Raw genomic sequence first — 21058 nt, 5'->3', positions numbered from 1 at the left:
CGGTCTGGCCCAGCCGTGCAGGAGCTGTGTGCGTGTTGTGAACCAGTGTAGCGATAACCGGGCCCACTAAAGGCAGATATATGGTATCTGCATCCATCTTTGAGGAAGTTTGGATTATTTTTGAGGGATGACTTCATGAAATGGGCACCCACACGCAGCAGCAGGCGGAGCTTCAGGAAACAAGTCGTTTTACTTCAGGGTATGAAAAAACTTATCAACTATAACTAATAATGCATAAATAATTCATTTTTTTGTGGTCCAAAGTAATATATGATCATATATATGAATACAGTTCACTCTGACATGCTGAAGAAAATCATGGTGAGGCCCCTTTAAAGCTAATTTAAACTGACCTGTTATCACCGTGGATGGTAACAGAAAGCTAACACAAGTGGAAGATTCCCTTCTCTCTGCATGGTCTGGAGCCGTGTGTCCTTACAGTGGTGGCAAACATGCTGCCTCTTCCTCATGTCTTCTGTGCCTGCATGTTTGTAAACTCCTGAACCTTTCAGAGCTCCAAATTTTATCAGACAAAGGTAACACAAGTAAATACAAAAAAGAGTGTGTTTGGTCTCAGATTTGGGGAGTTTTCATGCAGGGATGGGGGTGTTGTTATAAACAGCAGTGCCTATTTTTCTCTGTGGGGGTGGATGTGAACCCCATGACATATGGTGCTAGATGTGGAAGAAAAACTGCTGTTGCACCTTCGTTGTTTTAGCCACTAGGTGGTGCCACAGACATTGATGTATGCAAGTATTGCTTATATTGACTGCAGATTGCTCTGGGAACCGTCACCAACGTGGAAGAGGCTGTGAAGTGGTTAAGTTACACTTACCTGTATGTCCGAATGAGAGCCAACCCGCTGGCTTACGGCATCAACCACAAGGCATGTCAGGTGAGAGTGGCATTGCCTGCATAGGTCGTCAGATGCACAATTGAAACTTTAAATGGTAAAAAAAAAAAAAAAGGAACTTAGTGCCTTCTAAAGCGAGAAAATATACTGGTTCCAGATGGATCCGGCTCTGGAGCTGTTCAGGAGAGAGCTCGTGGTGGAGTCCGGCAGGAGGCTGGATAAGGCTCACATGATCCGCTTTGAAGAGCGCACCGGCTACTTCGCCTGTACTGACCTGGGCCGGACTGCCAGTCATTTCTACATCAGATACAACACAATTGAGGTGAGTAGCCACCCTAATAGGAGTCGCAATTGGCTAACTTTGTGTCACTAATTTCAAGTCATGCTTACAGTGTAGTGCAGAGGTAGAGCAGTCGACCTCTGACCCGAAGATTTCAGGTTTAATTCCCTCCCTGCTTGTCCAAGTGCCCTTGGGCAAGACACTGAGCCCCACATTGCTCCTGGTGGTTATAGGTTGGTGCCAGTGTTTGGCAGAAGCATTGGTGTGTGCATGGATGAATGACAGACTAGGATTGTAAACTGCTTTGGGCCTTCTATGAAGTTAGTTAAATCCTAAATAAGTATACACCATTGTTTGCATGATGGTCTCACTATCTTTGTACCAAAGAACATGCTTTTGACTTTTCACCTGTAGGTTGTTTGGCATAAATTAGTGTTTTTTAGCCAGTGTGCTGTGAGAGATGGTCAGGTGTGCTATGAAAAATGTTGAGTCTTCACAGATTTAAAAACATTCAGCATCACCAGAGTATCATCTCTGTGTTCATCAAAAAACGCCCAGGTTTCACGCTGAACAGTTTGCCGACACCTTTGTGGAGCTCTTCAAAATAAATGTACCAGATTTCTCAACATCTTCTGTGTCTTCCATAAGCAGGATGAGAAAATCTTAACAGTAGCTCCTCCCACAGGCAGCAGGAGCATCAGCTTTTTAGACACGCTTTTGGACAAGCATTCAGCAGTGACTTTGATGTGTGTTAAAAAAAGGCAGAGGACTCAAATTTAATGTGAATTGACAAATAATGCGCTCGAAGGGAAGAAAAATAGGGGGGTCCGTGTTACATGTCTGTGCAGAATAGATGTGTAGAATCCAGACACCCCTAGTAGCTTCCTGCAGGATCCGGTGTCAGACCGTGTAAAACGTCAAAAAAATGAAGCATGAGTCCGTCCAGCATCATCACCACTGCTTTTCACTACATCTCCCATGATGCATTGGGTTAATGTGACAGCATCTCTTACTGCTCTGCTGTTAACTGTCATGAAGTAAGAAACCAGTTTATTTCTCCTTCAAGGTTTGTGTTGGAGAACAAAGGAATTTCAATCAGAGATTCCAGGTTTGGTCCAGTCATCTTTAGAAAAGAAATGGCTGCTTTGTAATCATGTCTGGATTGAAGGACAAATTCAGTTTCAGACTTCAGTCACTTTTGAAAAACTTGAAGTTAAGTTGAAGTAGAAGTAATAACAAAAGAAGAGAAACAGCTTTAAGGTTCAGCAGCCAACAGACACATTTAAACTAAACTGAAACGCCCAAAAATAAATTAAGTTACATTTTCATTTAGACAAAAGAAAAACTAATAAAACTTTAGCATGTTCGCGTTTTTGTGTAGTACAATTTAAAACTATAATATAATGTTGGTCTTTTTCCTGTAAAGTTATTAAGCATGCTGTGATTATGTATTTGTTTATAAATTGCTCTGGTACAAACATTTAAAAAAATACTGAAAAAATAAATGACTCTTTGAAAGAATCGCATTCTATTTGATTTTAATGAAGTGGTATTACATAGCATTTTAAGAAACTGGAGGGGAAATAACTATCTGGGGAAATTTTCAACTAGTTTAGTTGAAAATTACTTTTGAAAACAACTTTTGTCACAACTTTTAGTAATAAGAGCTACAACTTCCACAGTTACAGTTACAACTTCAACAGTTATTCCAAAAAATGCAGACGAGATTGTGACGACATGAGTGCAGACTAGAGTTTCTCTCTCTTTCGTTTTTTTCCTTTTGGTTGCTGGTGTGCCGCAGGGTTTTTGTCGAGGAGAAAATGTACCTTGGCTCAACAAAGTTGAAAAACACTGGTATAAATGAAGCAAATACAGATGATGAAAGTCAACAGTCAGATCCTGATTGCTACTTAATGCTGACACCTACCATACTGTGAATAGATTTCTGATAAGTGCAAGCATGATGAATACCATCTACATTCCAAAGGACTTGTAGAGATTTGGTTTGAGCCAGTAAGTGACTGTAGCATAACGCCACGGAACATACATTAGGAAAAACTACGAGCCTAAGAATGCTGTACTTCTAAGCACTGATGGCATTTCTCCAGATGAAAAGTGTCATCTTTCAAACCTTTTCTCAGATGAAAGAACACAGTTTCTACAATGTTTTCCCCTTTTTTTATGTCTTTGAATAACATCCAGCTGTTTCTCTTTTCCTCATGTGTGAAGACTTTCAATGAGCTGTTCAGCTCTCAGAACACAGAAGCTGACATCCTCAACATTGTGTCTAAGGCAGAGGAGTTTGAGCAACTAAAGGTGAGGTGTCTTCAAGCATCCACGTCTGTCAAGCTGCCCAGATCTAAGACCTCTCTGTAGTCTGCTGAAAGCACGAGCAAGGTTCTCACAGAGATATTTGTTTGCAGGTCCGGGAGGAGGAGCTGGAGGAGCTGGATCAGATGCTAGTCAACTATTGCCACCTTCTGGCTGCAGGCGGGGTGGAAAACAGCTACGGCAAAGTGAACATCTTACTGCAGACATACATCAGTCGTGGAGATGTGGAAAACTTCTCTCTCGTCTCAGACCTGTCCTATGTGGCACAGGTGAGATGGTCATGTGACACAAATTCCATTTCTAATTTGACGACTGTGACTCAGGTGGTTGAGCAGGTCGGCCAATGATCAAAGGATTGGGGTTCAATCCCCGCTCCTGCCAGCCAACCGCCATTGTGTCCTTGGGCAAGGAACTTAACCCTCCTGGCCTCCAGTGTGTCTCCACTGGTGTCTGAATGTATGAATGTCCCAGTGAAGGTCAGAGGGGCCGTAGGTGTGTACTGGCAGCCACGCCTCTGTCAGCCTGCCCCAGGGCAGCTGTGGCTACAGTAGTAGCTTACCATCACCAAGTATGAATGAGGAGTGAATGAATAATGGATACACAATGTAAGTGCTTTGAGCATCTGGAAAAGCGCAGATAAATCTAATCCATTATTATTATAATTATTACTGCTTCACTGTTTGTTAGAAATAAACGCAAGGCATCATCAGACCATTAATAACAATAAAATAAAATGATCTGGAGGGCCGGGTATAGTTACCCAGAGGGCCGGATCCGGCCCCCGGGCCTTGACTTTGACACACATCACAGGGGGACATTAAAAACCTTGTGCGGTGAAAATCGTGATTTTTCTTAAACTGCAATAAAACATTAGTATTTATGTCACAAATGAACCCCCGTATAATTATTTTGTCACCCGCGGCCCCGTGCACTCTCTTCAAGCGTTCAAAGATAGCGCGGTCGCTCAGATTTTGTGCAGCCACCGATAAGTAGGTCATAGGTCGTATGACGTCAGTACAGGAACATACAGCTAGATCCGCTAGTGTTGTGATGACTTTCTGGGTATGGAATTACTTAACATAATAGAATTTGGACTGCCGTGGATTTGGGGATTCGAACGGGATAATGGTGAATAGGAGTGTGGTATTTGGGTGGAGTAATGTGCCGAAGAAGGGGATCTCCCTTCATGAATTTCCCGTTTCAATAAAGGAGAGGGGCGCTCCCCGGTCAGGGGGAGGCTTTGAGCCCTCCCCGGCCCTCCGGAGGAGGAACGCGGGGGGTGTACGGGCACCTGGCGGACACCCCCGGACGGCCAGGGTGAGGCCGCCGCGCCGCGCTGAGGGGGGTTTGCGGTTCCGAGGCCCCGGGCCGGGCATGGGGGGCGCCGTGGGCCAGCAGCCGAGCCCGCACGAAGGGTTTTTACTCCCTCCCGGGCCTGTGAGGCCGGTGGGGGTGGCCTCCGCGCGGGGCGCAGGAGGACCCCGCCGGCCGTCTGGAAAGAGGACCCGCGCGGGGGTTGGTTGCGCGCGGGCGAGGGAGGCCGAGAGGGCGGCGGGGGAGCGAGCCCACCCGTCGCCGCAGCAGCAGCAGACCCTCGTCCGCCTCGGCCCTGGAGGAGGACGACAAAGGACGCTGCGCGGCAGCGGCGGCGCCTTTCCTTTTCCGGTAATGATCCTTCTGCAGGTTCACCTATAGAAACCTTGTTACGACTTTTACTTCCTCTAAATAGTCAAGTTTGATCGTCTTCTCCCCGCCATCGCTGTATGAGCTTTCACCATCGTCATCCGAAGCCCCTGTATCCTCAGATGAGGAAACCTCCGGTTCAAACTGGTAGGGCTGTACACCCTCCGAACCCTGTGTCGTTAAAATTCCCGTGTTTGATGAAGAAATATCCGCTAAATCGTGGTCTACGTCGCTTCTCAAACCGTCCGCCATTGTTGTTTACACTCTGGGATCCCTGAAGTGACGTCACGCGCAGCCCCCGCCCATCACCACCCATCGCCCAAATTTGAAGCTGTGCACGACCATAAAATGATCAATAAAACCGCGCTGGATCATTTTAAGTGAATATTTTTATCAGATTCGTTTTCCAAGTTCCATTGACTTTCTAAATTAAAAAAAAAATTTGCCACTGCAAGAGGCCTTTAAGACTTAATTTTAATTTGAAAGGAACTTGTATGTGCTGCAGTCAGATTAAAATAAATCAGAAATTCTGTACAGCCTATTGAAAACATACCACCGTTATGGTTTAACTGTTGTGTTAAAAAAAAAAAAAAAATTTGCCACTGCACAAGGCCTTTAAATGGTTTGACCAATCACAAAACTCAAATGTAATACCTCGTTTAAACCTGTAGGGGGTGGCACTCAGACACTTTTTGACTATATTTTCAAGAATTAAACACATTTTTTTATGTGTTTAAATTATTTAAATGACCAACAGAAAGCACTTTTAAAGCCCCATTTATAGAGGTAAACAGCCAAAAATAAGTCGATTTAGTCTTTGGTTAGACTTTAAGGAGCCACGGATGAGAGGAAGGTGCCTGCAGGAGGTGTCTGAGGTTCTGGACAGGAGCAGAGTCAGGCTGGTAGAGGAGGCTAAGAAAACTGGCCTGCTATCAGGGTCCAAGCTTCTGCGGAGAGGTCATAGGGAGAAGTTGACAGACAGCTCTAGTTGATGAAGCCATTGGTACCATGAATGCAGAGCAAAGAAAGTTGACTTTCTTTGTGATCTATGTTCATTTGATACTTTTTAACTTATTGTTTTTGTGTTTCACATTCTGAAATACTGTGGTTTTATTTTTTAAGAAATTATCGTTCTGAAATTCAAGGATTCATTTTTTTTTTAGTCAGTGGGCTGGGAATTAAGCAGAAAATTGGCCTTAATATTTCAAAAGCAATGTCTCATAAAGTCCTACATTTATCTTAAAGAAATGTGTAGGAACCCTGCAGCTCTGTTTCTTCAGTAAATGTTTAGTTATTTTTGGGCAATGGCTAAGCCCAAGAATGATTAGTTCAGTTTGAAATTTACATGCTGTGTTTTTGCTGACCAAGTGAACTTTTTCAGAACGCTGCTCGGATTATGAGGGCTCTGTTTGAGATTGCTTTGAGGAAGAGGTGGCCTGCTATGACCTACCGACTACTCACCCTCTGCAAAGTGATTGACAAGCGCCTCTGGGGATTTGCCCACCCCCTCCGACAGTTTCCCAACCTGGGCCACATAGTGCTAAACCGCCTGGAGGAGAAGAAGCTGACTGTGGAGAAGCTGAAGGAGATGAGGAAGGATGAAATAGGTAAAGCAGCCTCCATCTTAAGCGTACTGATGGGACACATACAGACCTTTTCTGAAAAAGTTCATTTATTTCCATAATTCCATAAAAAAGATTTCATAGAATATGCACTATATTATTGGTTCACTCATCCAAATCATCAGAATCAGGTGTCCTAAACACTTGTTCTGGTCACAGGTATACAAGTCCAACTCTCAGGCATAAATACTGTTTTTTTTACAAAGACTTGTGAAAGAATGTTCTGCTCTCTGGACATTTTTTGGAAAACATCTGAATATCAACTAAACCAAAACAATGTTGAGTAAAGGGAGCTTTGGGAGATCCATTTCCTTCTATGAAGAAGCTTAGCTTTTTAATGCTTGCTGTGTGCTTGTCAGGTCACATGCTCCACCATGTAAACATTGGCTTAACAGTCAAACAGTGTGTGCATCAGATCCCTTCCATCCTGATGGAGGCCAACATCCAGCCAATCACACGCACTGTTCTACGAGTTCGTCTGACGGTCACGCCCGACTATCGCTGGAACGACCAGGTGACACAAAAAGTTATTTTTCCAACATGGGTTTTTAGGTGTTTGATCTTCAAGAATATACTACCTCGGCACATTTCTGGGCTGTCAGTGTAGTTGTTTTGTTAAGGGTAGAGGCATTGACTTTATATAGAGAACTGAACTGAGTGATCCCTCGCACTTCGCGTTCCAGATGGATGGAAAGGAGGAAGGGAAGAAAAACTTCAAGCTAAAAGAAGAAAGAAAACTTTATTAACCCCACGAGATGAAACTGGTGGTGGTAGGGCAACACATCCAAACACAGCTTGCCCAGTGGTGGGCAGCAGGAACGCAATTCTGGCAGCGCTCATCACCCAGAAAGACACATTGCGGAGTACAGGATATGATGTCAAAAATCAAGGGTCTTTGGTTTTTGTAGAGTGGCACAAACTGAAGTACAAGCAAAAATAGGGAAGTACCTGTTTGCTTTAAGAAGCCAAGATCCCATACACTTCTATGGAGAAATAAACAGCTGTTAGTCATGGCACTGGAGCTGGAAGTTAGGCTTTTGACTCGTATTGACATGAATAGAGATGGACAAACCAAGGTTGTTACCTTCCAACAAAATGAAGTCAATTCATGGATATCGGCTGTTATGCCATTTTGGGACCAGAGAACGTTGGTAAACAGTGATTGGTCTGAGAATCTGTCAAACACTTCAAATGTTCGAGGTGGGACTGGCGGGCATCACATGCTCTTATTGAGGCATCTGACTGGCTAGTTTATAACGGGAATAACTTGCGATAAAGAAAATATATCATGAAAAAAATAGGTTTACCAAGAAGATGTTAAAAAGAGACATGAGAGCAAGAAATGTTATTCTGACAAACAGAATAACTGAGTAACAGCTGTTCATGTCTCTATAGAAGTCTAGGGGAATTTGGCTTTCTGGGACCAGCAGGTACTTCCTGTTTGGAACACGAGGGGAAGGAGAGGATCAGTCCGGTTCTCTCTATACTGTCTATGGTGACACCACAGCTGCTCAGTCCAGTTCTCTACATACTGTCAATGGTCACACATTGACTGTAAAAATAATGGACTTCTCGAGCCACGAGGTCCCCCATTGGAAATGCATTACTTCCTTTCCTCGCGAAAGTAGGCCGCCACTTTCACTGTCACTTCCTGAAACGGATATCGCCATTTGCAACCCATCTTCAGCGATTGGTCTGAGTCATAGCTGAGTCATGGAATCTACAGGAAGTACTGTCGCCAATCTGGAGTGAGTTTATTGCAACCGTCTGCCTCTTTCCACGCCTCGACCACGAGACCGCAGATGTAAACAGTTTCTACTTTAATAATGGCGGAGAATTGTACAAGTCATTGTTGAAGCCTTTGAGGGAGAACCATTCCAACATTTGATTCTGTCAGCAGTCCTTTTGGACATGTATTCCTTTTGTCGAGATAAAAGTAGCATTTGGGTGACACCGCTGCAAAACGGCGCGCGGACCCCTCTCGCGCGTGCAGCGTTACTTCACATGCGCTGCCAGGTTACAGTCTGATCAGATGCACATGAGAAGCGCGTTCAGCGGTATTTAAAATAAATAACCATCCTAACAAGTGAACAGCTGGATCTTTCTCCTGTTTGAAAATACGACAACATCCATTGAAGTTTGTCTCGCGCTCCTCAGACGGCTGCGTCTAATTCAGGCTGAAGCTGGAAAAGTGAAGAAGATGAAACTTTGGTTGGTGATTTTATGGAGGAGCTGTACCATTCCGTATGATACACAACTTAGAATTTATAAGCTACAATCAAAACAGAGAAAAAAAGGAAAACGAACGTTAAACAAAAAAGTCCAAAGCACATAACCTCAGAGTGAAATCTATTTCTACAGAGTAAATCCTCATCTAAAAATGTCGACAGCATGCTCCTCTTGTTGTTTTAAACTGCTGCATCGGTACATTCCATTGAGGAAAACAACAGTAGGACAATGATTGGTACATTGTTGAATTGTAAAGTAGGTGTTAAAAGGTCTTCACGGAGCCATTGATGAAGTCTGCTACCATTGGCTACCCGTCATCTGTCAATCAAACCCCCCAGACGGTCGACATCAGACACACAAACGCTAACTCGAATAACTTGTGATAATGGAAAAAAAATCTTTAAAAAAAATGAGGATTAGAAAAAAGAAGTTAATCAGAAAGCAGCAGAGGAAGAATGATTATTCTGACATATAAAATGACTGAGAAATAACTGTCTGTTTCCCAATGTAAGTCAATGGGACTTTGGCCTTTTTGGAACCCAGTGGTACTTCCTATATGGAACACGGAGGAGGGGGGGTTGCTCAGTCCAGTTATATTTATATACAGTCTATGAGGTCACATCTGAAAGGCTTTTCCGTGGGGGTTTTCCCATTCAAAGAGACTTTCTGAGAAGCGGAAAGGACGTTCATGTTTGCATCCATTACTAATGTGGTGAGAGTATGCAGAAAAGCAGTGTCATGTGTGTCCTTTGTTTGTCTCAGGTGCATGGCTCGGTGGGTGAGCCATGGTGGTTGTGGGTGGAAGACCCCATCAATGATCACATCTACCATTCTGAGTACTTTCTTCTCCAGAAAAAACAGGTTGGTGTGTATGTGAAGTGGCGGCAGAGGTCCTCACAGGTAAATGTAGGCTACAGCTCCTGGTCACTCACTGTCCTTCATTCAGGTGGTCTCCAAAGAGCCTCAACATGTGGTGTTCACCATTCCCATTTTTGAACCACTGCCCTCTCAATACTACATTAAGGCAGTGTCTGATCGCTGGCTAGGAGCTGAAGCTGTCTGCATTATCAACTTCCAGAACCTTGTTTTACCCGAGAGACACCCCCCCCACACAGGTATGCACTGTTTACACTTGCATTAATTATTTCCACAAGATCCCTCCAGGAGATGCTGTCCTGAAACCAGTACTGTTTTGTACTGGTGCCACGCAGTCAGTTTTTTACTGGACCAAATACGTTTCAGCCTTAACAGCAATGCTTATCGATGCCAGCGTAGTGATGTGGCAACAGTGTGGACACGGCATGCACCACTGTCTTTCCATGCAATCCAGGTCAGCTTACCTGCGGTGGGGGTGGAGCAAACAGAGCTGTCCACTTTTGGAAACCCCACAAGGAGGAAAGCGATCTTAACAAGACAGGCCGTCTCTCTCCATTTCTCCTCCTGTCCTGCTCCAGAGTGTGTGGGGGCTGGGGTTGTCACGCTGTGATTGGTAGCAGTACACACCTGGAGCAAAGTGTTGATTATCAAAGATAATTGTATGACATTTTAATAAAACTGAGGAAAAACATAAATATTTAAACAGTGATCATTTCATATTAATAGGATGAACGTTCAGATTGTGCCCCAATGATACATTTTCTGTCAAAAAAATCTGGAAATAATAAAAAATCCTCCTTTTCTTTGACATGTACAAATTCAATCAATTGTGTGTTTGAAAGTCATTCTAAGTCCTTCAGTAACTGATGCTAAGATAGATCTGTCATCATTGGAATGTGAACCTTCCAGTTTGTTCTCCCTGTGTTTTACTTGGAGTTTCAACTGCAGCTCTGAGACCAAACTGACCAACATATTTTTCTCACTCCAATGAAAATGTTGCTTGAATATCTTTTTAAGGAACCCAGTTTTTTTTTAATAACTACATCAAGATGACTTGAAGAAAATGTATTTTTTGGGTTTCTTTCTTAGAGCTGCTTGATCTGCAGCCTTTACCGGTGATTGCCCTGGGGAACCCAGAGTATGAGAGCCTGTACAAGTTCACTCACTTCAACCCCATCCAGACCCAGATCTTCCATACCCTGTACCACACGGACACTAACGTCCTGCTGGGAGCCCCCACCGGCTCTGGGAAAACCATAGCTGCAGAGATGGCCATGTTCCGGGTCTTCAACAAATATCCGTCTTCAAAGGTTTGACCTACTGGCTTCTTGTTTTCTTGTGTTTTTTTTTCTTAATACATGATTCTAATAGATTTTATGGGTTGGGGAGTAGATACATTATTGAATAAAACAATGAAATAAATTACTAATTAGCTTGAATTACCTGTTTAATAAGATTTATTTTTGGGAAAGTCTGAATTTTTTAAATGAAAACCCAATTCCACCCCCACCCCCCGTTAGCATATACATCCCATGATCCCACAGATAATGAATGCTTCTTACAAATAAACTTAAGGCGAGGTTGTGCTGTAAGCAAACACTATATTGGGAATCTATTCATCCAGGAGCCAGCTCAGTCAAAGTAACATCTCCACAGTGCTCACCCAGACTGGACAGCTACGGGGTCCATTCCACAGCCATGGTACCCCAGCTGCCCCAGAGGGGTGAGAACCACTCCAACAACCACAGTCCAAACCAGCAAGCCCTGGCACAAAGGATCCTCACAGGGAAACCTTGATGCTAAAATCAAAATAAGAAAGGGGTTAAAATTAAACAATTAAGATGTATGTACAGAGCCTGAATTTTACTGCAGGATTGCAGGTATCACGCATATTAAAATTAATTCCTCCACGTGGAGCCCTTATAATGCAGAATACTCCAGCATAAAATTATTGTGTAATCAGGGGCCTTAAAAGTTGCTGATAGCTGGTGAAAATTGTCCTCCTCTACTCCTGCAGGTCTGCTTCAGATACTTAATGATATCAGTCCTCCATGGTATTTTAGAAGTGGCACTTGATAGTTTGCATCTATGGGAGACTGCAGGCTGTGATTAAAACATGATCAATAACATGATCACAAGAACAAGATGCAGGTAAAATGTGAGCAGGAGTTTGTTTAACAATATCCAAACTTTTAGGTGCTTCAGGCGTTACTGTACATACTGCTGCCTCCCAGTTTTCATTGAGGCTTCCTGCTGGATTAGACTACTGTAACCTTAACTGTTTAACTTTTTATACCGGATCAGAATGGAAAATAACTTATTAATAACTGGCTGTACGGTGGTGCAGTGGTTAGCGCTCTTGCCTCACAGCGAGAAGGCCCCGGTTCGAATCCCGGCTGGGACCTTTCTGTGTGGAGTTTGCATGTTCTCCCCGTGCATGCGTGGGTTTTCACCGGGGACTCCGGCTTCCTCCCACCGTCCAAAAACATGCTTCATAGGTTCATTACTCTCAAGCAGGGGTGTCAAACTCCTTTTGGTTTGGGGGCTGCATTCAACCCATCTGATCTCAAGTGGGCCGGACCAGTAACATAATGGCAAAATAACCTTTGTTCAACTTGTTATCTGTAGCTTTGTTTTTGTTTTTTTCTAAGTTGTAAAAAATGCCTCAAACAACCTAGTGGTCTAATCACTTATTATTACACTTTCATTTACTGAGTCCAAATCATTTCAAATAAAATTGATTTTACAAAGAAAAGAAAAAAAGGTTTATTCAATTTTATACAGACGGAATGTTTAACATCTGACATTAAAGCGATCCGATAGTAAACTCAAGAAGGGGCTATGGAAAAAAATAAATACCCTGTCTAAAATATAAATGTGTTTATCAATGAAAAATTAAACTAAATGAACCCTCTGGAACCGACGGACGCCCTCATGCGTCCTGCTGTGCAGCTGTGAGATCAACGTGATCAAACTCAATCTAAAATAAATGTGAACTTTGTTTATGTTCTGTAACTGATATTTTATTGAATTGAAGGCAGAACATGGCTTTATTTGTAGTTTTTGAACAAAAGCAATCTTTCATTTGAATAAATAAGGTGGAAGACAAACTTTGATCAGACGGCTGCAATGCAGGTCAGCTTACATGCGGTGGGGGCGGAGCTAAACAAAGCCGTCCACTTTTGAAAACCCCACAAGGAGGAAAGCGATCTTATCTTTGCCTTGGGACAGGGTCCAAAATTAGTTTACTACAACATGAAAAACCACCTGTGTTGTCAAAAAATCGCGGAAACTCTGAGTTTCTTCACGACAGTCCCACTTGCTGCTGGGCAGTGTGCCCACGGTGGAGGCAGAGCGGAACGGAGCTGTCTGCTATTAGAAATCCCACAAGGAGGAAACTGTTCATTATTTTATTTATGTAATAAAACTTCTCCCTAAAACATTTTATTATTCCTCACAAACACAACAAGGAAAGTATATGAGGAAAAAAAAAGTTAAAGAAAAGAGAAAAAAAATAGAATTCCAGGAAAAATGTCAAATGAACAGCAGTGTTCTTAAAGGAGAAATTCTTATCTTTAGAAGCTGAAGCCACACAGGCAGACTGAAGTACTACTACTGTCTGTATGAGAACATATGAAAGATCACATCATGGAGCTGTGAGGTCTGTGATGTTCCTCTATTAACACAAACTGTTCATATTTGTGGCCCAAATAAGGAATCTGTGAATTTCGCCTGGAATTTTTTTAGTATTTTAATTCAAAATTGTGTTGATTAGTTTGTTGACTACACTTATTGTTGTAGTTTTTATGAAATTACACCTAAACCTTTCATTCTGTGTTGTAAAAACAGTTTGTTAGACATTTTTGGGGTTTCCACAGTAAAATGAATCCCATTTTTCCGGATGGAATTTTCTGTTTTTGCATGATTTTATGTCTAGTGTGTGAAGACAACATGGAAAAATGACTAAATAAAGGTAGAGTCACATAGGAGAGGTTGTGCTGATTAAAATAATACCAAATAAGTATGTTAAAGTGAAAATACAGAGGTAAATTCAAAAGTAAACAAACATTTTTAGGCTCTAGGTTCCAGAGGGTTAAACTTGCAAACATTCTGGCGTTAACCCATTCTCTTCCAAAACTCGGCATGGTGTGGCATTCATCTTGTTTATTTCTTGATCTCTACATCAGTGTTTTTCAACCTTTTTTGAGCAAAGGTACACTTTTTCCCATGAAAAAAAATCACGCGGCACAGTAGCATCAAAAAGGTAAAAAGGTTTTGTCTGTACTGGTGTACAGTCCCTCCACATTCTATGGGCGGCCGTGGTGCAGCGGTAGGGCGGTCGACTCCTGATCAGAAGCGAGCGGGTTCGACTCCCGCCTTGCCCACCCATGTGTCGAAGTGTCATTAGGCAACCAAAGTGTTTATCAATCTCAATTCACTTACCTTGAGGTTATTCTTGAGGTTTAATTAAATACTATCTGTGTGGATATCACGGTCACTGACGGTCCTCCGATCAACAGTTTAGTAACTAACGGAAATGGCATGATCCCGGGTTTGCCCCCCCCCCCCTGCCATACTCGCGTCTCTGAGCTTCATTCTTTTGTTCACTTTTTAAACTGTCTGACGTCGGATCCTCCTGGAAGCTACACCTCTAAACACGAACTTTAGCTGTTATTTTTGTTGGAACTGAGAGACTTTATGTTTATGAGCCGAATCAGAACCAGGAAGTCAGGACGTTAACCACTTCTGATTGGTCAGATTGATGACATGTGATCAAGCCTCCAACAATGATTGGCGGAGACAGTTGAAGGGGGCGGGACTTTTCAAGCAAAGCTTGCGGCTGGTTTTGTGGCCGGATTGTGGTTACATCATTCTGATTAAAGAGTCATTTATAGAATCAAAGAAAAATGTTTTTCACCATCTTGCATATTCAAAACTATCGAGTGTTAAATCAGGGCCATTTGGATGAACACAGAGCTGATACCATAGTGATGGTAAATGTTTTAGATATTTGAAAATGGGTCATTTCCCGCGGCACACCAGACCATCTCTCACTGGTTGAAAAACACTGATCTAGAGTTTCCTGTGCTCCCCCTTGTGGTGGAATTGCGCATTGCGGTCATTTCATTAAAGAACCATAACTGGCCACAGGAATGGGCTAGAAACTTGCTTATTTATTTGAAAATATTTTTTCCTTCATAACTGGGCCAGATTAAACCATCTTGCGGGCCGTATGTTTGTCATTCCTAGGTGTGAATGTGAGAGTGAATTTGTGTGTGATTGAGGCCCTGAGACAGACTGGAGACCTGTTCAGTTGTATCCTGCCTTCACCCATCAGTAACCGGGTTAGGCTCCAGCACCCCAGAGACTCCGAAAGGGACAAGCAGCTAAGAAGATGGATGAATGAACTTTCATAGGAAAAAGGATAAAGACCTGGGATGGCTGAGCCTTCATGCAGAGTTTACATCTGATGGAACTCAGGTTTTCTTACTACTACAAATTAGAATAAATTATTTGTCTGGATTTGTTTACAGGTAGTGTACATTGCACCCCTCAAAGCCCTGGTAAGGGAGAGGATGGAAGACTGGAAGATCAGAATTGAAGAAAAGTTAGGCAAAAAGTAAGAGCTATCTCTGTATGTATGTTGGAGGTTCCTGTCTGCAGCAGAGCTGGTGCAGCCAGCCTTGGCTCTTCTTACTGCACTGATTTGCACACAAACTCCCACTCTATCACCTTTTGATCTACTGTTCCCAGTGGGCTTTAAGTTATCATTATGTCCTTTTAGCCAAAATCTGTGTTGTTTTCTAGGACGTAGTTTCTGCAGAGCAGCAGAAGTTCTTTAGAAATTCCATTTGAGTTCAAGGGGGACTCAATTCCCATTATCCTTTTGTTTACTCTCCCACTAAGTTACACCCACTCACAACCCCAACCTCACATTAAGGCGGGTTTATACTTCCGAGCGATTCATAAGCACGTGGAAGTATAAACCAGCCTTTAGTGGCAATATTGGGAGTTATCCAGTCTTACAGTTTAGATCCAGATTCCAGCTCGGAGGAGGAAAACAAAGGCATTCATTGATCTATTTGTCTGTAGGTGGATGCTTCAGAATGGAGCCGAGAGCTTGTGCTTTGCTGGTTGTAGTTTAAACTTAACAACTATAAGCTTTTCCCAACACCCTTTTTCTGTCAGCTCCTGATTCACCATGATTTTAGTCAAGAAATACTCAGAAAAACGGTTTTAATCCTAACTTTGTTTGTATATATCCTCCGTTGTGAGAAAAATGCCACAAGAACATGCTAAAAATAGCAAAAACACCTCTTTCAAGTTCTTAACGTATAACATTTTCCATTTGTTGTGCATGAAGAGTGGTAGAATTGACTGGTGATGTGACTCCGGACATGAGAGCCATAGCGCAGGCTGACCTGATAGTCACCACGCCTGAGAAGTGGGATGGAGTGAGCCGGAGCTGGCAGAACCGCAGTTACGTTCAGAGAGTGGCCATTCTCATTATCGATGAGATTCACCTGCTGGGTAAGACCACAGCAGCTGACCACACACACAGAATCTCTCAGCTTTCATAACATTGGACCTCACTGGCTGCTGTTTCCAGGGGAGGACAGAGGTCCAGTGTTGGAGGTCATCGTGTCCAGAACCAATTTCATCTCCTCCCACACATCTAAGAGCGTTCGAGTGGTGGGTCTGTCCACGGCTCTGGCCAATGCTCGAGACCTGGCTGACTGGCTGGGGATCAAACAGGTAAGCCCCAGCTGCAGTCCATCTCTCTTCAAAGCTGCTGCTTCAGTTGTGTGCATGCAGTCTCCATGATTTCTTCTCATAGACTTTTGTCTGAAAAGGTTGGTTTATTTAACTTCCGCCCATCTGTGCGTCCTGTTCCACTGGAAGTCCATATCCACGGTTTTCCAGGGCAACACTACTGTCCCCGCATGGCTAGCATGAATAAACCTACCTTTCAAGGTACTCTTCTCTTTTTCTTGATTCTTATGTTTGATTTTGATTCAAAAATGTACAAGAAAAGTCTACACCTATTGTTTGCAGCCATTGTATGCTTCACAAAAAAACATAACTGAGCCAGATATTTGAATGTATTCAGTTTCTCTTAAAAGCCTCACTATGGCCATTCTGACAGTTTCATTCTATAACAGAGCGTGTTTTAGTACTTCATTTTCTTCTTTGAAAGAGGTCACTCAGTGGGTTTCATTATAGGGTCGGTTATTGATTTCTTTAAAGAACAGCAAATTAAACAGAGCCCACTGTAATTTACAGTGAGTCAAATGCAAGTTAAATATTTTAGAAATCATGGAGGGGTCTGAAATCTAAATCTTAGACCCATGTCCACTGTGAGAGACATAATCTAAAAAAAGCATCTGTAAATCCCATTGTATGATGTTTGAAATAATTTATTTGTATTCTACTGCTGCAAATAAGTGTTTATACACCTGAGAAAACCAATGTTAATATTTGGTACAGTAGCTTTTGTTTGCGATTACACAGTTCAAATATTTCCTGTACTGCAGGAGGCATTTTGGCCCACTCCCCCACACAGATCTTCTCTAGATTTGTCAGGTTTTCACTGAGAAACAGAGTTTGAACTCCCTCCAAAGAATTTTTATCAGGTTTAGGTCTTGAGACTGGCTAGATCACTCCAGAACCTTGATCTGCTCCTTACAGAACCACTCCTTGGTTCTCCTGGCTGTGTGCTTCATTGTCATGATGGAAGATCCAACCACGATCATCTTCAATGCTCTGACCAAGAGAAGGAGATTGTTCCTTTAACATCTCTCATTACATGACCCGATCATCCTCTCCTTAATACAGTAGCAGTCGTCCTCTCCCATGTGCAGAAAAACACCCCATAGCATGATGCTACCACCCCCATGCTTCACAGTGGAGATGGTGTTCTTGGGATCGTCCTCATCATTTTTCTTCCTCCAAACACGGAATTTAAACCAAAAAGTCCTATCAAACAACTTTCCTCTGGATCATCCAAATGGTCAATAGTAAACTTAAGATGGGCCTGGACGTCTGCTGATTTTAGCAGGGGAACTTTTAAATTATGATGTCTTAGTGTTTTATCAACAGTAACCATGGAAACGGTGGTCCCAGCTCCTCTCAGATCATTGACCAGCTCCTCCTGTGTGGCTCTGGACTGATCCTCACTTTTGTTAGTAGTTGGAGTCTCACTGACTGTATGGGGTGATGAGGTGTTTTTTTATGCAGCTAACCACCTCAAACAGGTGCTTCTCTTTTAGTGGAGTGGAAGTGGACTATTTGAAAGGCCCATATCAGGGTTTTCTTAAGCCTGTCAGAGTAAACTGTATCAATAAATATAAGCATATATTACTTTTAAAACACAAAAAACAAACTCATTTTGAAAAATGAGTTATTTTTGTGAACTCTTTTCCTACCCGGAAGCAAAATGACTTGATTTGTAAGGCTCTGCCTTTCGCTCCTTTGTGGCCACCACCCATTTCATGATGTCAGCTTAGAGCCGGCCATGGCAGTGTGTCTACATTTCACCCACGAAAACAAACATCCAAATTTTTTGCAAAGATGGATGTGCATACTATGTATCTGCCTGAATAGGGGTGTGCCAAAATATCGATATTGCGATATATCGCGATATTTAGTCCTGCGATCGATTCTCGATGGGTTCTCACCAGGTATCGATATTATATTTTCATTTAAAGAGGCTGTAGCGCTGAGCGTCTGAGTCGCGCGCCGGAACTATGGGCGCACGCTGCGTCGGACTTTTAATAGCGATGCACGCGCTCGTTCGGGAGAAGCACCGGTGAGATACAGGCTCTGTAGCGCGTGTGTGAAGCATGTCTACCTGTCAGCATTTATCCTCCATCTGTAGGAGATCCACCCGGTAAGAAGTGACTTTGTCTGAGCGCTAGAATGTCAGCGATCACTTACTTCCTGTTTGCTGTGGGAACTGAGCGCGTGCTACGCAGTTGTCTGTTCAAGGACCGTCGGAATTTTCGCTTTCATGCACTTCAATGTTTAACCTGCTGCTGTACGGTGTAACTTTGATACATTTATAATGTGACGTTTTCAAACAATGTAATTACTTGTTGCTAATGTTAATTTTAAAGTAATTCTTAAATAAAAAAGCAGGATTTGATGTATGAACTTAAATTTAAATGTAATTAAACTAAAGTACATGAATTCACTGTAAAATTAGGGAGAATGCTAATTAATTGAAGCACTTAAAATTATATTTATTGCCATTATTATGTGTGTTTTAAGGATTTTACCTATTAACTGCTGACTGACCAAATGGAAAAATGATAAAAATTGGAAAAATAATCTCAAGTAACAGTCTGAGTAAATCAGCCTTCATTTTTGGATGCTCAGCCCTTTTCAAGTGAGAGAAAAGTGCAGAAAAAATTAGGTCAATTTTTAGAGAGGCTGTAAAACATTATATTCATCATCCTTTGGTGTGACAATCTTTTGGAGGTAGATAGCTGTCACTACTTGACTTATTTAATTTTGTTCTGTTTACAACAATTCTGCACTAAGTAGTGTCACTGCTGATCATGTTTACTATTGTTAACATTGAATCTGACAGATAATTCCAATTCAGTTGTTGTCAATGTTTGTCAAAGACATAGTTTTACTGATTTCAACAATGTTGCACAAAAGTGTCTATAATTTGTTGCACAAAATAAGAAAAGTTGTTTAGTATGATTGTGTTTAAGGTAAAAAAGACAAATGGGGATATATTTCCCCCCAAAACATGTTCTATATAATGGTAGTTATTAGAGAGGGTTTTTACCCATTTTCGCAGTATCGCGATATTATCGATATCGTGAGCCATGTATCGCGTATCGTATCGTATCGTGAGGTACCCAGTGATTCCCAGCCCTATGCCTGAAGTAGCCCTGGCGTTCAGACAGAATGGTGACGGCCTATGGGTTCATTTGGGGGTGAAATTCAGTCAAGAAATGCAGACAACAACAGATATTCAGGATTTATTTTTAATAAGTAATTATTATTGTCATTGTATTATGTTCTGATTAGCCCTGTCTATGAACGTTTCTTTTCTCTTTGAAGCATTATCCATCTCCATTTCAAAAACTTTATTTTCATGAAAATCTTTTCCTGGAGTCACGCGCACCTTTCTGTCATTGTTCTGTAATCCATATCCATTCAAACTCTCCAAATCACCGGTCCGCTTGCACCATTCTTGGATATGTTTAGGATCCAGTTTAAATGTCGTGCAGATTACTCACCAGAATGTTCTCTGGTGGATGCTACCGCACAAATTTTGACCATCACTAAACAAGATCACTGCACAACTGTGCACGAGCTGAGGCAGCTGGAGAAGCTAGCTGATCACTGCTAGCTTTGTGGAGAAAGTATGTGTGTTATCCTTGGGGTGGTTCTGGCAGCCCAGACCCTTCCTGGAAGAGGTTTTTCTCAACTGGCTTCGTCAGATCATGAGGACCCACTCGTTTTCATGGGTATGGGAGGGGTATTATTGAGAGCGAAGGTTTTCAGAGTATTACTCTGAAATTCAATTTCAATTCAATTCAATTCAATTTTATTTATATAGCCCAAAATCACAAAAGAATTTGCCTCATTGGGCTTCAAAATATGAACAATAGTTAAAAACTAAACAGACTAAACAAACTGGTTATCCCTGCCCTTAGACCCTCCCTCCCGGTAAGGAAAAACTCCTAAAAAAACCTGATTCAGGAAAAAAGAAGAAACCTTAGGGATTCCCACATGAAGGAGAGATCCTATCCCAGGACGGACAGGCGATACCAGAACAGTTAAAGAAAGATTAGCTTCAACAACTACGTATCTAAAAGAGTTCATTCAGATAAAGCTGAGGGACAAGTGATGATTAAATGAAATGAAATGCATGAATGGATCAAAATACCACTTTGGGATTCTTTGTAGTGAGGAATGAACAGTATAATACACTTAAAAACTCAAAAAGTTAGTTTTTCATGGTATGGGCCCTTTAAAGGTGGACTAGTAGGTGTTCAAATACTCATTTGCAGCAGTAGTATACATAAGAATGATTTTTAAAAATCATACAGTGTCATTTCCAAATTGTTTTTTTGGATATCTTACAGTAAACATGCACTGAGGTTTAAAATGTCTGACCCCTCCATGATTCTAAGTGGGAGAACTTTGAAAATCACTGGGGGT

The 21058-nt window shown here is 42.2% G+C and overlaps 1 protein-coding gene across 1 annotated transcript in view; it reads left to right on the top strand.

Moving 5' to 3' along the window:
- Positions 1-21058, top strand: part of ascc3 (activating signal cointegrator 1 complex subunit 3) — a gene marked incomplete at its 5' end in the record, with an annotated part of 74205 nt that overhangs the window by 29578 nt on the left and 23569 nt on the right. Inside the window, 13 exon segments of the mRNA XM_024262287.1 lie at positions 776-895; positions 1011-1175; positions 3363-3449; positions 3557-3733; positions 6529-6754; positions 7129-7283; positions 9761-9859; positions 9945-10113; positions 10964-11184; positions 15409-15494; positions 16239-16405; positions 16485-16630; positions 16729-16849. Of these exon segments, the coding sequence (XP_024118055.1) occupies positions 776-895; positions 1011-1175; positions 3363-3449; positions 3557-3733; positions 6529-6754; positions 7129-7283; positions 9761-9859; positions 9945-10113; positions 10964-11184; positions 15409-15494; positions 16239-16405; positions 16485-16630; positions 16729-16849 (1939 nt within the window).

Source organism: Oryzias melastigma, unplaced genomic scaffold (assembly GCF_002922805.2).
Source record: "Oryzias melastigma strain HK-1 unplaced genomic scaffold, ASM292280v2 sc00247, whole genome shotgun sequence".
Lineage (NCBI taxonomy): Eukaryota > Metazoa > Chordata > Actinopteri > Beloniformes > Adrianichthyidae > Oryzias > Oryzias melastigma.
The sequence above is the reverse complement of the archived record's forward strand: the minus strand, read 5'-3'. Positions and strand labels throughout refer to the sequence as shown.